Here is a 14662-nt window from a genome sequence, read left to right as displayed (position 1 = left end):
AGTTCTAACATATAGGAGTCATCCACACCTAAATTTTGCATATTTTATTTCGTTCCCTCACAATTCGTCGATCAACGTAAAATATTTGGTATCCCAATACTGTGTGCTCCGCTTCCAGGAACTGGTTAATTGAGGAATTGGTTAAGACTACAGCATGGCTACTGGCAAGAAAGATTTCAAGTCCCTTTGGGGCGGTCGATTTACAGGTAAATTCGAGTGTTAGGGGCAAATCGAATTACCTCTAATTCCCCCGTAGGTGGAATGGACCCATTGATGGCCTTATATAACGCCTCGTTCCCTTACGACAAGAAGATGTATGCTGCGGATCTCGAGGGTACGAAAGTGTACACTGCCGGTCTGCACAAGCTCGGCCTCCTGAATGACTTCGAGCTTTCTGAGATTCACCGAGGTCTCGGCCTTATTTTGAAAGAATGGGAAAGCAATTCCTTTGAAGAGAAGCAAGATGACGAGGATATTCACACTGCTAATGAACGCCGACTTGGTGAGATCATTGGCCGCGAGATTGCGGGAAAGGTGCACACTGGTCGCAGCCGCAACGACCAGGTTGCTACAGACATGCGAATTTACGTGCGTGAGCAACTCATAGAAATCAAAAAGATTTTAAAGGAGCTCTTGAGCGTGTTTGTGTCCCGTGCTGAGGTCGAGATAGACGTTTTGATGCCAGGATACACTCACCTTCAGCGTGCACAGCCAATTCGGTGGTCTCACTGGCTTCTTTCATATGCCACCTATCTGGTTTCGGATCTTCAGCGACTGGAGCAATTGATTGACCGTGTCAACCTCTCGCCTCTTGGCTGCGGTGCTCTTGCAGGACACCCTTATGGCATTGACAGAGAATACTTGGCATCTGAATTGGGCTTCAACGGCCTCGTGACTAACTCGTTGACAGCTGTCTCAGATCGCGACTTTGTCGTTGAGACTATGTTCTGGGGCTCACTCTTCATGAATCACCTATCCCGTTTCTCCGAAGACTTGATCATTTACTCTACCGCGGAATTCGGATTCATCGACCTAGCCGACGCTTACTCGACCGGCAGCAGTCTCATGCCCCAGAAGAAGAATCCGGACAGTTTGGAACTGCTTCGAGGTAAATCCGGCCGCGTGTTCGGCGGCCTCGCGGGCTTCATGATGACACTCAAGTCGCTGCCGTCTACATACGACAAAGATCTCCAGGAAGACAAGGAGCCGCTTTTCGATGCCTTGACCACAGTCTCCCACTCGATCTTGATCGCGACAGGCGTGTTATCGACGTTGAAGGTTAATGCGGAGAAGATGCTTGCCGCGCTCACGCCTGATATGCTTGCTACCGACCTCGCGGACTACCTCGTGCGCAAGGGCGTTCCGTTCAGAGAAACGCACCACATTTCCGGCGCGGTAGTACGGTTGGCGGAGGTTACAGCCGTCGGTGGCATCGATAAGCTTAGTCTGAAAGAGCTCCAGAGTGTGGATACGCGGTTCGGTGAGGATGTTAGAGGCGAAGTGTTCGATTATGAGAAGAGCGTCGAGAGACGTAATGCTATCGGCGGTACGGCCAAGAGTGCAGTTCTTGACCAGGTCAGCCGCATTAGAAAGCTGTTGTAGATTAGATAGCAAAAGTAGATGGAGTGAAGGATTAACTGACTTATGTAACTGGAATGTAATTACATAGATGTGCATTAGCGGGTTATTGCGTTTCCGAAGGTACGCAAAAAGAGTGCCCGGAATACATTAATGTACTGTGTATCACTAAGCCAATGACATTAATACTCCAATGCAAACGTAATTAACAACGAGAGACCAGATGAGTGACATTTTAACCAAAACCCATATTATGCAACAGTAGCAAAGTATATCTCATATGAAAAGATTACGAAATTTCTGTATATAAAACCTTTCTAAACCCAATGAAACCCTAACTGATCCTCCTTTTGTCTATGATGCAGTACAATTACTGACGGTGGCTCATCGAACTATACCTAATGCTAGGCGTTTGTCCGCCATACGAAGATTGCCTCTGCTGCAGCATCAGCTGTTGCTGTTGGTACAGCGTCATACTGGACTGCGGTCTACCTAAAGCAGTCGCTGGAAATCCAGAATTACTGCCGGAGTAATAAGAGTTCACGCGATTCCCAGACATCATCGTGCCAGGTCTCCCGGTATGTGCATGCATGCCACTGTACACGCTCACGGGCGCGAGAGGGTATCCCGAGTACGTCGATCGCATGTCATCCAGCTCGTACTCTTCTGGTAATTTGTCTGTATACATGACTGATGCGGCTGCACCTTTCTCGTTCGCACCCTGAACATTTGGACGAATTCCACCGGGAAGATTATTGGCGGCCGCATAAGCCTCCCAAGTCTGCATTGGAATACTGCGTTCGTCAAAGCCTTCGTCGTCCACTGCCACGATCTGTTTGCTACCACGCTCGCCGACTACGATACGAGTATTACCCCAGGAGAAGTTATCTTGGTTCCAGAAAGAAAACACAGGGAGAACGAAGTAATAAATCGGACAAGCAAGCAAATAGATTATCATCCAACCAACCTATATCTCGTTAGTGACGTTAAATAAGCAGAATACGTTTGAAACTTACGTGCTGCCACTGTCGTCTGAGAATAAACACAAGAGCCTGTAGACCATAGACACATGCAATCATGATGATCGAGATCAATGGGAACGGGCCGCTGCCAGTGATAATCAAGTAGAGCAAGTAGCCGAGATAGACCACGACTGAAGGTAACATCAATGTTCCAACCAGATCAATGACGACCACAAAACGCATGCTGAAAATACAGAACCCGCACATGTCAGGAAGGAACAAAAGTTCCGCCAGATTGTGGATGGTTGAGTTAATCCAACGACGACGCTGGGAAAGGAGGACCGACCATGTTTCTGGAGCAGCAGTCTGTGCAAAAGCGTCTGGCGTGAAGACGAAGCGCATCCGCGGAAAGTGCTTCGTCATGAGTGTTGTCAAGTATCGATCTTCACCTAGTGCAAGCAAATTTTTTTTATGAAGCGTATCGACTTGCCCGTCAGAATACTCCTCAATAACTTGGGTGGAAATTATTAATGGACGTCCTCTATCAGCAGTACGAAGTCTATACATGCAGAAACATCCGGGAAGACAGGTCACACTACCGAATAAACTCTCGAAGGACTTCGCCAAATGATGAGAGATATAGTACTCGTAAACTTGAATCATGGTCCACCAACTTCCCTCTTCATTCTGCAGACTTGTCTCACCAGCAATGCCAGCAACACGACTATCCTGAGCACAACATGCGACCAAACGGTTCAACGAATCTTCTGACACCGAAGTATCAGCATCAACCATCAGCAGGTACTCGTACAATTCAGGGTCAACACCAATGACATTATTGATCTGATGGAAAATTTCGAGCTGCAGCGGCGACATTGGGGACTTGAAGTGCACACGGTTCAAGAAATCGAGCAACATGACCTGAGAATCACGCTTTCCTCTGTTACCGGGCTTGGATTTCTCAGTAGGCTTTCCAATCTTGACGACCACAATGTACGGTACCACGTTTCCCTCGTACTCGTACAGACCAGAGTAGACCTTGCCATAGTTGAGTTGAAGAGACCCTTCGCCGACCGATTTGAATTGCAGAGGTGGTGGGTCAAGTCGAGGATCGGCACCAAGAATGTCAAGGACAATATTGGGCGTTGGCTTGTCATTTCCGGAACCGATAATCATACCATCACAAATAATGAAGAGAAGCTTCCGCTTATTGTCGTACTTCAGTGCCGTAAGGGAATCTATAGCCTTTCGTAGCTGTTCTTCGCCCTCAGTATATGCCGGAATCTGACAAATAACAAACTTGTCCTGGATGTCCGGGTTTCTCTTCGAGCCGAACTGGAGGGATGCCACAAATTTAACAAGAATGACAAGTCCGAGGATAATGGCAATCGCGAGAAGAATGTAGTTCGCCGCCTGACATCTCGCGCTGTTGCGGAAATCGACCATACCGGCGTAAAATGCATTCTGCAGACAATTCATATTATTTTGACGCGCGGTGTCGGACAGAGCCGTAGAGCTGTAAAATTTCTGCGTGATATCTTGGCCCGGATAGTCTTCAAACAGCGATTTAACTGTCGGGTCGAGAAAATCGTATGGAGCGTAGGCTTCACTCACTGACGACGGATATAGATTGATGGTGTAGAAATAGTTTGTGAGATCATAAATTCTATTATCAATAATCGCCCAATTGTTGAACCCACTCGAACCATATGATTGAATTTCGCTCTTCGAGACGACTAGTTCACCTTTATAGTACTGGCTAATCTTTGGCAAGAAGACGTCGCTGTACCATGTGATGTTATGCAGCGCCGTGGTTGTGGACGGTTGTTTGTAGGAACCGCAAGTATGTAGTGCATTAGGGTACAAGATGGTAGTGTTGTCCGAGAGCCAAATAGTGGAGTCTGTAACGAGTCCTGGACAGGCTTCCGTCAATGGAGGCGGGAAGTAGTTGCTGAGGTCCAGGCCAGCAAATACGTTCATGGTGGCTTCAGTCGTCTGGATGCCATTATCGGAATGTTGAAGCTTCCAAAATGAGCCTGGATGCGTAAGAGGCGTTCCAACAGATGATTAAAGTATTCCACTTACTAATATCGTAAACCTTGCCATGGATGCTGACATAAAAGTTATTGGACTGCGTATGCTGAGCAACCTCTTGACTATCCCACACCATATTAAAATTAGGACAGAGAACTTTGCCGAGAAAAACTTTGAAAGGTTAACATATTCAAGTGATATCGTCATAGACAGACACAGATACGTACTCATATAGAAGATAATTGCACAATTCATGAGAAGAATAAATAAGCAAATAACTAGTTTCTCACGCCACGCCATTCGAACGTCAGGTCTTTTCATGCGACCGACCCACTTCAGCACAAACCCGGGAATCCAGAAAGTCAACGCCCAGACTATACCGACCCAGACTTTTCGTACTGTAGAGGTTTCACGGACTTCGACATGTCTTCCATGAGCTTCGGGATCGTTGGCTGCGAATTTAGATCCGAACATCGTCAGATCTTGTTCGTTTTCCAAAAGGTTGGAATTTCTCTTTAACAGATTTTCTCGCGACGCAGGTGTATTCATGCCCGATCGATCGAATGTGCTGAGCATGGGAACTGCATACTCACCATAAGGCGGTTGCTGCTGGATTAGTAACAATCCATCCAGCTCACCCTCCAGGGATCGCCAAACATCCTCTCGCAACCAGATTCGCTGACGACCGTGGAAAAACCCATCCGCACCCCACCCACGCTGGGTCTGAGCCCAAGAGTCCAGTGCAAAGGGATACGTTGCATCGACGTTGCTGCTTTGCAGAAGCGCAGAATATCGATCCACGAACTCGTCGATTCCAAAGTCGGCAGTAAAATCAACCGCTTTATACTTCTGGATCCAGTTCGTGAGAAACCAAGCTCGAATCTGAGATGAAACCGTCGCATTAGACCAACCAGACTGTCCTTGGAAACCTGGTCCCGGTGACGTAGGCTGTGATACTGAGCCTTGGTCGCATGTCGGAATGCTGACAATGTGCCAGACGCGTGATGACCGCAGAACTGCCGAAACTTCGAAGGACGATGTTAAGGATGGATGTGCCAAAATAGACGCCTCATCCACGAGTGCGGTAACCTCGACTGATGAAGACGACATATTAACCAGCGAAGACGCCGGTTCTTGCTGCTGAAAGGCCTGAGAGATCCAAAGCGGAGTCTGGGGGATGCCAAGACCATCGTTTATCATCTCCGCAGAAATCGAGGAGACAGTATTGTCAGTCGCAAAAACGGGCTTCAGCGCTAGTGATTTGAAAGCCGACGGGGTGTCAACAATGGAAACCACTGCGCAAACCTCATCAGAATCCAGTCCTCCCCTGATTACATCGATTGTAGACAGATAGTTGTTCAAGACGCCGACGACGACGAGGGTCAATGATTTGAAGGCCGATGTCATGATTTCAACTCGATGTGTCGGGGATTCAAGTACGGAATCAGAGTCAAACTTTCCGGGATCCAACCCTAGTAGTGTTGCACCTTCAAGTATGTCCTCTGGGTCATCACTTCTCAAAAGAAGAATACCTGATAGGACAGAGAAGATCGACCTTAGGACAGAAGTTCCAGCTAGCCCACATTCCAAAAGTGACTGACGCCATTCGCTTGCCTTCTCAGTCACTTCGGGAGTAATTCTAGACGCGGATGGAAAGAATGCATATCTGGATAGTTCAGAATGCAGGGACAAGAACTTTCGCTCGGATTCTGTGGCTGAGGCAAGCAAGTATTTGAACACTGGGGCAGCATACATGGCAGGCTTGACGGCAGATATGTCGGCCTTCTCGTCCGAGATCCGTATCCGTGATACCAGAACCTGGCCCGATAAGCTAAGCGAAAGATCAACGCCGACCGCCGTATTCGTACGACCGCCAGTCAAGAATGGAGATAATGCCGCAAGCGTGGAGAAGACGTGCCCTGGAATGTTCGGAAAAGCAGGCAGAATCCGCTGAAGAGTTGTCAGTGCTTCAGGAAACTTGGATGATTGATCGGAAGAGAGCAGGACAGTTTGATCCTCCGCGCGACGGCGAGCATGTTCCCAGACGGAAGTCAAAAATGATGAGTCGAGAATCTCGTCGTCGCGGTTATCTGCAAAGGGTGATGCCGAGTCCAGAGACAGTCTGGCACAGTCGAACAGGATGAGCGCAGTAGAAGTCAGGCGAACCGATTGGTGCGAGTCGTATGCGCGTTTGAGTGCGCTGAGAATGGAGTTTGTACTGGGCTGGGCCAGTGAGGACGTCAATGGAAGGTCCATGATTGATGACACTAGGGCTGGAAATTAGTACGACTGAGGTATGGACTTATTGTCAGAATGCCAGACGAATATCATTGATAGGTGTAAAATTATGGCATGTCCGATCGAATCGAATCGTGAGATGGCGAGCGAGTGGCAAGCCGTGAAAACTTACCGTACTAGATTGTTTGTATATAATATCGTACGCACAACTTTGCGAGTTGTAATGCAAGTCGGATACTGGTCTGGAGAATTGCAATTAAGCACAATTCCTTGAGACGACCATCAGGCAGGAGAGCGAGCGAGACGGTGAGCGACTGAATACACACTAAAGCCAGAGAAATGTGCGAGATCTCTCTTGCCTGTAGGGCAATCACGATCACAACACCAGCCACAGTTGTTTATTTGTGGTGCCCTATTTTAGGAAACTGGGTTACCTCCTGCCGAAACTACCGTATGCACTTGCCACAGTTCATGCACGCGGTACCAAAAATAAACCAAAGTAAACGCACTATGTGACACGCACCGCCACTTTCAGAGGCTGGAAGTGGCATTCTCAGTTGGGGGACAATGGCTTGCCAGGCACAGCCTCATCTGCCACTGTCAACCCCCGCTACAAACTATACCAAATAAACAGAACACTTTTTCTGATCAGTATTCGTTAGCAATATCCAGCTCGCTGTCAAACAACAGAAAAGATCACGGCAAGTCGTTCGGCATAGTTAGTGCGGGGTTTGGGGTTTAAAATTCTGCGTTTAAACGCTTAGTGCGGCGCAGAACTCTCTATTTGCGATGTGGCGGTGCAAAGAAAGCTGCGGCAAGATATTATTATTGTTGTTTATCTTCTTATTATTTGTCACGCTGCCATCACCACTTTTTCGACCATCTCGGCTGCTGTCAGAACCTCCAGTCGAGTTCGCTTTCCATCCGCGTCCTCATCAAGAATGGCACCTCTCGCTGACGTCTCGCAGCTCTCCGCAACCGCGCTGTCCGAACACGCCATCACAGCACATCTCGGCGCCCGCTTCCACCATGGCCTTCCGATCTCCTCCATATCTACCCATTCCCTGATTTCAATAAATACTTTTACTTCTCCCGAGCCTTTTGAAGTTGCAGCGCTTGCTGCCAGAGCATATGATCGTCTTTTACGCCGCGCAGAGAATCAGCTCATCGTTTTCTTGTATGTGCTTTTGCTTTTCACATTTTCTTTGCAGCCATCGACTAACGTGTCTTTAGAGGAGAGTCGGGCTCAGGCAAGTCAGAATTGCGAAATCATCTTTGTTCGCGACTGCACTCCATCTCTTCTGAACCTATCGGCAAGCGTATTTCCTGTGCGCTCTTTCTATTCTCCGCTCTTTCCACGACGAAGACTCCAACGACCCCAGTAGCCTCAAAGGCCGGTCTCCTTCTCGAGTATCAGTATGGCTCCGAAGCGCAAACTATTGGCGCGAAACTGATCTCATACCGTCTTGATCGTGAGCGCGTGGCTCGTATTCCTACTGGCGAGAGAAACTTCCACATTTTCTACTATCTTCTCGCTGGCACCACGACCCCCGAGCGCGACCATCTTGCACTTGATCCCAGTACGCGCTATCGCTATCTCGGCCACCCAACGCAATTGAAGATTGGAATCAATGACCATGAGGGATTTTCGCATTTCAAGTCGGCTCTCCGTCTCCTCGACTTCACTCGAACGGAAATTGCCGAACTTTGTCAAGTGCTTGCTGCAATTATACACATCGGCCAGCTGGAATTTGCTCCTCCTGGAGCAGACAGCGATAATGATGAAAATCATGCAACTGTTAAGTCGAGATACGAGCTTGAAGTTATTGCGGCGTTCTTAGGAGTTCGTCCTGACGATCTAGAGGCTTCCCTGGTTTACAAGACTCAGTCGTTTAGACGAGAGCGTGTCACTCTCGTATTAGATTGTGCAGGCGCGCGCTTGCACGCAGATGATTTGGCTAGAACTATCTATGCGGTTCTGCAGTCTTGGGTTATCGAGTCAATTAACGAGAAGCTTTCGCAGCACGAGTCGTTAATTTCTAACACAATCTCAATTGTCGAATTTCCCGGATTTATTCCGCAAGCATTCGGATCAGCGTCCACTAATGGTCCGGAGGTTTTGAATCAGCTTCTTTACAATTCGGCGAACGAGGTCCTCTACAATTACATGCTCTTCGCATTCTTTGATCGACTGGCCCAGAAGTTCGAGTCTGAGGAATTGCAGCTTCCAGCCGTAGAGTATTTTGATAATACAGATACAGTCAAGCTCTTGACCAGACAGAATGGCATTCTTCCCCTGCTTGACGACCAGACTCGTCGAGGAAAATTGAGCGCTTCCGTGATGGAGGTAATGAAAAAGCGATTTGACAAGAATCCGGCCATCGGACTATCCCCGGTGTCCGGAACATTTTCTATCCGTCATTATGATGGTGAGGTTGATTATTCGATTGACCGGCTGTTGGACGCCAACGCCGATGATATTTCGGGCGATCTCATGAGCCTGTTCTCCAGCACTTCTTCTAATTTCATCAAGCGGTTATTCGCGACGAGTGCTGTCACACACATCAAGCACCCTCGCGAGCACTCTGCTGTCTTGCAGGGCCAGCTATCTTCAAAGCCTCTTCGTCAACCGTCCACCTTGCGGAAGTCGAAGCCTGTACTGAATGCAGAAAAAGAGCCAAAATCCTATAGTGCTACTGGCCAATTCAATATGGCACTTGAGACTCTTCGCAAATCCTTCGCAGACACAAATCCGTATTTCATTCACTGTATCAGGCCTAATGATCGTCGAATCGCGGGTCAGCTTGATGTAAAATGCGTTAGACAGCAGGTTCATGCGCTTGGTATTGCAGATATTGCTAAACGAGTGCAAGCTACCGATGTGTCACTTTTCTTACCATTTGCCGAAATTCTCGGAGCTGCCGGATTTGATGAATCAACTATGCTTGCCTCGTCAGACTCGCAGAAAGCTGAACAGGTCTTAATTGAGCATTCTTGGACGGAGAGAGACGCAAGGATTGGAACAACAGGCGTGTTCTTATCCGAGGCGGCATGGAGAGAATTGGTCGATCCGAATAACAACTATCTTTTTCAGAATGCGGTGGACGGTACGAATTCGCCGATGCAGAAGGACAATCCGTTTAGTGACTCCAAGTCTCGTCTGTTGGTGTCGTCTGGAGGGCAAGGAATGGGCTCTTATATTTACGCAGATGATCCAGATAAGGCGCGTTCCACGGATGCGTTGACGATGATGACGGGTCCTGGACAAGGAGATATGTTCCAGCATTTTGATTCTCCACAAGAAATGATTGAAAAAGGTATTCATGGTCGGGAGGAGGAAATCAACGATATTCAGTCGACTCCTGCAAGAAAGCGATGGATGTTCCTTGTATGGTTTCTTACCTTCTGGTGCCCAGATTCATTTATCAAGAAGCTTGGTAGCATGCCTAGAAAAGATGTGCGCATTGCGTGGCGCGAGAAGTTGGCGATTAATTTGTTGATTTGGTTGTCTTGCGGGCTCACAGTGTTCTTCATTGGTAAGCGCTACTGATCCACAACCATATGAGCTGCTACTAACTATAGCCGCAGTTGGCTTTCCAATTCTCATTTGCCCAACTCAGCATGTGTATTCTTCGGCAGAACTGTCTAGTTACAACTATCAAACTAATCCCAAGAATACTTATGTGGCGATCCGCGGAGAGGTCTTCGATCTTACGAATTTCGCCCCTGGCCATTATCCGTCCATTGTTGCTAAATCAGCTGTATTAGGCTATGGCGGGTCGGATGCGACAAATCTTTTCCCCATCCAAGTATCAGCACTCTGCCAAGGCGTTGACGGTTTTGTGGATCCATCTGTTACATTCGACTATAATGGTGCGAACACAACGGATTCCAATTCGCTCTACCATGACTTCCGCTATTTTACAAATGATTCCCGTCCGGATTGGTATACTGAGCAGATGATTATGCTGAGAGCCAACTTCAAGAAAGGCGATGTTGGAATAACGTCCCAGTATATGAAGACCCTCGTTCAAAAGGGTCAGGTTCTTGCGAGCATACACGGCAATGTGTTCGATCTCACGAGCTATGTTGTTGGGGGACGCCAGATACAGGCGCCCCCTGGCGTGACGCCAAACAAAAGTGCGAACAAAGATTTTATGTCGAATACCTTAGTTTCGCTGTTCCAGAGTCAAGCGGGTAATGATATTTCGACATACTGGGATACTCTCGATCTTGATCCCGTTACCAAGAGTCGAATGTGGGTGTGCTTGCAAAACCTGTTCTACGCTGGACAGGTTGATACTAGAAATTCGCCAAGATGTCAGTTTGCGCAATACTTCTTGCTCGCCGTGTCAGTGTTCTTGGCTTCGGTTATTGGATTCAAGTTTTTTGCTGCTCTGCAGTTTTCTGTGAAGCGCGCTCCAGAAAATCTCGACAAATTTGTTATTTGCCAGATTCCGGCATACACTGAAGACGAAGAATCATTGCGTCGGGCAATTGACTCCTTGGCGCGGATGAAGTATGACGACAAGCGCAAGCTGTTGTTCATTATTTGCGACGGTATGATTGTTGGCGCTGGCAACGACCGGCCAACACCGCGTATCGTCCTGGACATTCTGGGTGTGTCCCCAGACATTGACCCTGAACCATTGAGTTTTGAGAGTTTAGGCGAAGGTCTGAAACAGCATAACATGGGCAAGGTCTACTCCGGCTTATACGAGGTCCAGGGCCATATTGTTCCGTTCGTGGTAGTTGTCAAAATTGGAAAGCCGTCGGAGATCAGTCGACCTGGAAACCGCGGGAAGCGGGATTCACAGATGCTACTGATGCGGTTCTTGAACCGTGTGCACTTTAACGCGCCAATGAATCCTTTGGAATTGGAACTGTATCATCAGATCAGGAATGTCATTGGTGTCAGCCCAACGTTTTATGAATTTATTTTGCAAGTTGATGCTGGTATGTCATTCATGAATCTACTTCCTCAGTCCCACTAGACTAACGGACGCAGATACTGAGGTTGCACCTGATTCCGCTACCCGAATGGTTTCTGCTTTTCTGCATGATACGAAGATCATCGCGCTTTGCGGTGAAACGGCACTTTCCAACGCGAGGCGATCGATTATTACTATGATTCAAGTATACGAGTATTACATATCGCATAATCTCTCAAAGGCTTTTGAGAGCCTGTTCGGAAGTGTTACTTGCTTGCCTGGCTGTTTCAGCATGTATCGGGTCCGCACCGCCAATTCGGGCAAGCCGCTCTTCGTCAGCAACTCTGTTGTGCAAGGATATTCTGAAATCCGGGTTGATACGCTGCATGTAAAGAACCTCCTGCACCTTGGCGAGGATCGGTACTTGACGACACTTCTTCTCCGACATCACCCAACGTACAAGACCAAGTTCATACGAGACGCACACTGCTTAACCGTGGCACCCGATAGCTGGAAAGTTTTCTTGTCGCAGCGTCGTCGCTGGATCAACTCCACAGTGCATAATCTCATTGAATTAGTTCCAATGTCCCAGCTTTGCGGTTTTTGCTGTTTCAGTATGCGTTTTGTCGTCTTTCTCGACCTCATGAGCACTATTGTGCAGCCAGTCACGGTCGGTTACTTGGTCTACTTGTTCTACCGCATCGGAGTCGATCCATCAGCAATCCCGATTACCTCGATCGTTATCTTGGTTGCGATTTATGGGCTACAGGCTATTATTTTCATACTTAGACGAAAATGGGAGATGATAGGCTGGATGATTTTTTACATCCTTGCGATCCCTATCTTCAGTTTAGGTGTTCCGGTTTACGCATTCTGGCACATGGATGACTTCTCTTGGGGTAACACTCGTGTCGTATACGGTGAGAAAGGTCGCAAGGTTCTAGTTTCAGACGAAGGCAAATTCGATCCGGCATCGATTCCAAGAAAGAAATGGGAGGATTTCCAGGCCGAGCTATGGGAGCAGTACGAGTCGCAAACAGCTTCGGCATATGATGCAAAGAGCGAGATCACGTCATTCAGATCGAGATCGTACTATCCACCACAGGAATATGCGACTCTTGATCCCTCGGTACGGTCGTCATCGATTTCTCCGCAGCAGATGCCAATGTCGCAGGAGTACTTGGGATATTCCGCATCTAGGACGCCAATTGCCACACCACATCAATCTGTAATCTTCTCGCAGGCAAGCATGGTCACTCCAGGCGGTGACGTGGAGATGGGCACGATCGATCTTCCAGGGGATGATATGCTTTTGGCGGAAATCAGAGAAATCATCCGGACCTCGGACTTGATGACGATAACGAAGAAGAGTATTCGTCTAGAACTCGAGAGACGGTTTGGTGGAATTTCGTTAGATTCGAAGAGAGTGTATATTAACTCTGCTACCGAGGCGATATTGGCGGGTGAATTATGAGAGAGCGACATGGAATGTAGTGACGCATAGTGATAAATGGCGTTTAAGTTGGTTGGGCATAATTATAGATTTATTAGCTTGCGTCTATGGTGATGGCTCATTTTTGCATGAATAATTGGATACGAGAAAACTTGGATACGACTACGATTTGCTTAATGATTCAATATACAATAATGATTTTTTAATTAATCTGCATTGCATAATAGTATATAACTATGACATCCGTCGGATCATCGGTCATCTAACTTCAACCACGTCTAGCGTATTACACGCTTGAGGCTTTCTTTGTACACGACACCTTTGCCAAATGTATCTGGTATAGTCTGCGGCTTAAACTTTGGCTTTAGTCCCACTTTGTAACATTTCTTATGCGAACAATTATCACGCAATACTTACACCTCACGACAGATCTGGTTGTCTTAACACCCACTTCAAGGTTATTTGAAATCACCACGGATTGCGAGACTTTTATATTGTATATTAAGGAAAATGGTGTCTACCTTATTGCTCCGAGAGCTAATTTGGGGAACTGGCCGGCAGCTACTCCCACGATCACAGATATCCGAAATACTACATCGCCGCATCATAGCCGAAATGTATACTGTCTTTTTATTATTAACAACTAATAAATGGCTTACACAGTGGATTATGTATGCTAAAATAAACCTTGCAGACCAAAATCGCGAGTTACAACAAGCTCACTAGTCATTCGACACAACAGCACAGTCATGTCTCCGCCTGCTTCAGGATCAGCAGGCACACCACCGACAAGCACATCTGATCCCCAAAAGAAAAAGCGAACAATCATTAGTTTCGAATGGAACTTCGTGTGGGCATACATCATCCTACTCGGCCTCATTGGTTCTCAAAACATGAACATCATGCGCCAGAAACACGTGTACAACGAAACGGAAAGGTTATTTTCCAAGAAAATCGATGCTTTAGAGTCTGTTATCGAGCGGATTAAGAATGGAGAAGAGGTTGATATTGCGGAGGAATTGGGAACGGGTACGCCGTCGGCTGAGAGGGAGTGGAAAGAACTATTGGCGTCGTTGGAGGAGCAGGAGGCTGTTTGGCGGAAAAAGGCGATTAGGGAGGTTAAAAAAGCTGGAAGTGAAATTGATGAAGCCGAGGAGAAAGTAATGGAGGATATCAAAACGGCTGTAGATGAATCTGGAAAGAGCGTAGGCAGAAAGACGAAAGCGAAGAAGCCGGAGAAGACTATTCCGAAAGATGTGTTTTTGTAATCATTGCAATCTATACCTGTATATATTTGGGATTCGATGTTTTTACGATAATTTTATATATATACCCGTGGAATCAATTCCATCTCAGCATCGTATTCATATATATGGCCCCCTATGAACATTCATGACGTGAATGTTACCCGGTTTCGATAAAACTATGGCGCCATTGGTAAGCGGACGTGATTATTCCAACCTCAA

At 47.3% G+C, this 14662-nt stretch overlaps 4 protein-coding genes across 4 annotated transcripts; 3 read left to right on the top strand and 1 right to left on the bottom strand.

Moving 5' to 3' along the window:
* Window positions 1–51: 51 nt before the first annotated feature.
* On the top strand, window positions 52–1775 carry V1508DRAFT_379409 (L-Aspartase-like protein). Its single transcript, XM_066937657.1, has 2 exons — window positions 52–206; window positions 257–1775. Exons 1-2 carry the CDS (start codon window positions 155–157, stop codon window positions 1600–1602), a joined length of 1398 nt encoding a protein of 465 aa, XP_066798743.1. The 5' UTR covers window positions 52–154; the 3' UTR covers window positions 1603–1775.
* Window positions 1634–7137, bottom strand: V1508DRAFT_363590 (chitin synthase-domain-containing protein). The gene is made up of 5 exons (XM_066937274.1): window positions 6985–7137; window positions 4802–6841; window positions 4626–4745; window positions 2595–4576; window positions 1634–2545 (listed from the first exon to the last, which is right to left on the bottom strand). Exons 2-5 carry the CDS (start codon window positions 6828–6830, stop codon window positions 1949–1951), a joined length of 4728 nt encoding a protein of 1575 aa, XP_066798742.1. The 5' UTR covers window positions 6831–6841; window positions 6985–7137; the 3' UTR covers window positions 1634–1948.
* A 485-nt stretch (window positions 7138–7622) lies between these two features.
* V1508DRAFT_379405 (chitin synthase-domain-containing protein) lies at window positions 7623–13577 on the top strand. Its single transcript, XM_066937656.1, has 4 exons — window positions 7623–7989; window positions 8046–10348; window positions 10401–11768; window positions 11821–13577. The coding sequence occupies exons 1-4, from the start codon at window positions 7754–7756 to the stop codon at window positions 13215–13217; spliced, it is 5304 nt and encodes a 1767-aa protein (XP_066798741.1). The 5' UTR covers window positions 7623–7753; the 3' UTR covers window positions 13218–13577.
* On the top strand, window positions 13578–14552 carry V1508DRAFT_408565 (uncharacterized protein). The gene is made up of 2 exons (XM_066939024.1): window positions 13578–13813; window positions 13891–14552. The coding sequence occupies exons 1-2, from the start codon at window positions 13707–13709 to the stop codon at window positions 14462–14464; spliced, it is 681 nt and encodes a 226-aa protein (XP_066798740.1). The 5' UTR covers window positions 13578–13706; the 3' UTR covers window positions 14465–14552.
* Window positions 14553–14662: the final 110 nt, after the last annotated feature.

Source organism: Lipomyces doorenjongii (assembly GCF_038497915.1).
Source record: "Lipomyces doorenjongii strain NRRL Y-27504 unplaced genomic scaffold V1508scaffold_2, whole genome shotgun sequence".
NCBI classification, from domain to species: Eukaryota; Fungi; Ascomycota; class Lipomycetes; order Lipomycetales; family Lipomycetaceae; genus Lipomyces; species Lipomyces doorenjongii.
The sequence above is the reverse complement of the archived record's forward strand: the minus strand, read 5'-3'. Positions and strand labels throughout refer to the sequence as shown.

Coding starts and splice junctions, on each gene's coding strand:
- V1508DRAFT_379405 (XM_066937656.1), top strand. CDS start 7,754: ATGGCACCTCTCGCTGACGTCTCGCAGCTCTCCGCAACCGCGCTGTCC. Junction 7,990..8,045: donor AATCAGCTCATCGTTTTCTT/GTATGTGCTTTT, acceptor ACGTGTCTTTAG/AGGAGAGTCGGGCTCAGGCA. Junction 10,349..10,400: donor GCTCACAGTGTTCTTCATTG/GTAAGCGCTACT, acceptor CTATAGCCGCAG/TTGGCTTTCCAATTCTCATT.
- V1508DRAFT_363590 (XM_066937274.1), bottom strand. CDS start 6,830: ATGGACCTTCCATTGACGTCCTCACTGGCCCAGCCCAGTACAAACTCC. Junction 4,577..4,625: donor TGGCAAGGTTTACGATATTA/GTAAGTGGAATA, acceptor TTACGCATCCAG/GCTCATTTTGGAAGCTTCAA. Junction 2,546..2,594: donor TCAGACGACAGTGGCAGCAC/GTAAGTTTCAAA, acceptor AACGAGATATAG/GTTGGTTGGATGATAATCTA.
- V1508DRAFT_408565 (XM_066939024.1), top strand. CDS start 13,707: ATGGTGTCTACCTTATTGCTCCGAGAGCTAATTTGGGGAACTGGCCGG. Junction 13,814..13,890: donor CGCCGCATCATAGCCGAAAT/GTATACTGTCTT, acceptor TAAACCTTGCAG/ACCAAAATCGCGAGTTACAA.
- V1508DRAFT_379409 (XM_066937657.1), top strand. CDS start 155: ATGGCTACTGGCAAGAAAGATTTCAAGTCCCTTTGGGGCGGTCGATTT. Junction 207..256: donor TTGGGGCGGTCGATTTACAG/GTAAATTCGAGT, acceptor ATTCCCCCGTAG/GTGGAATGGACCCATTGATG.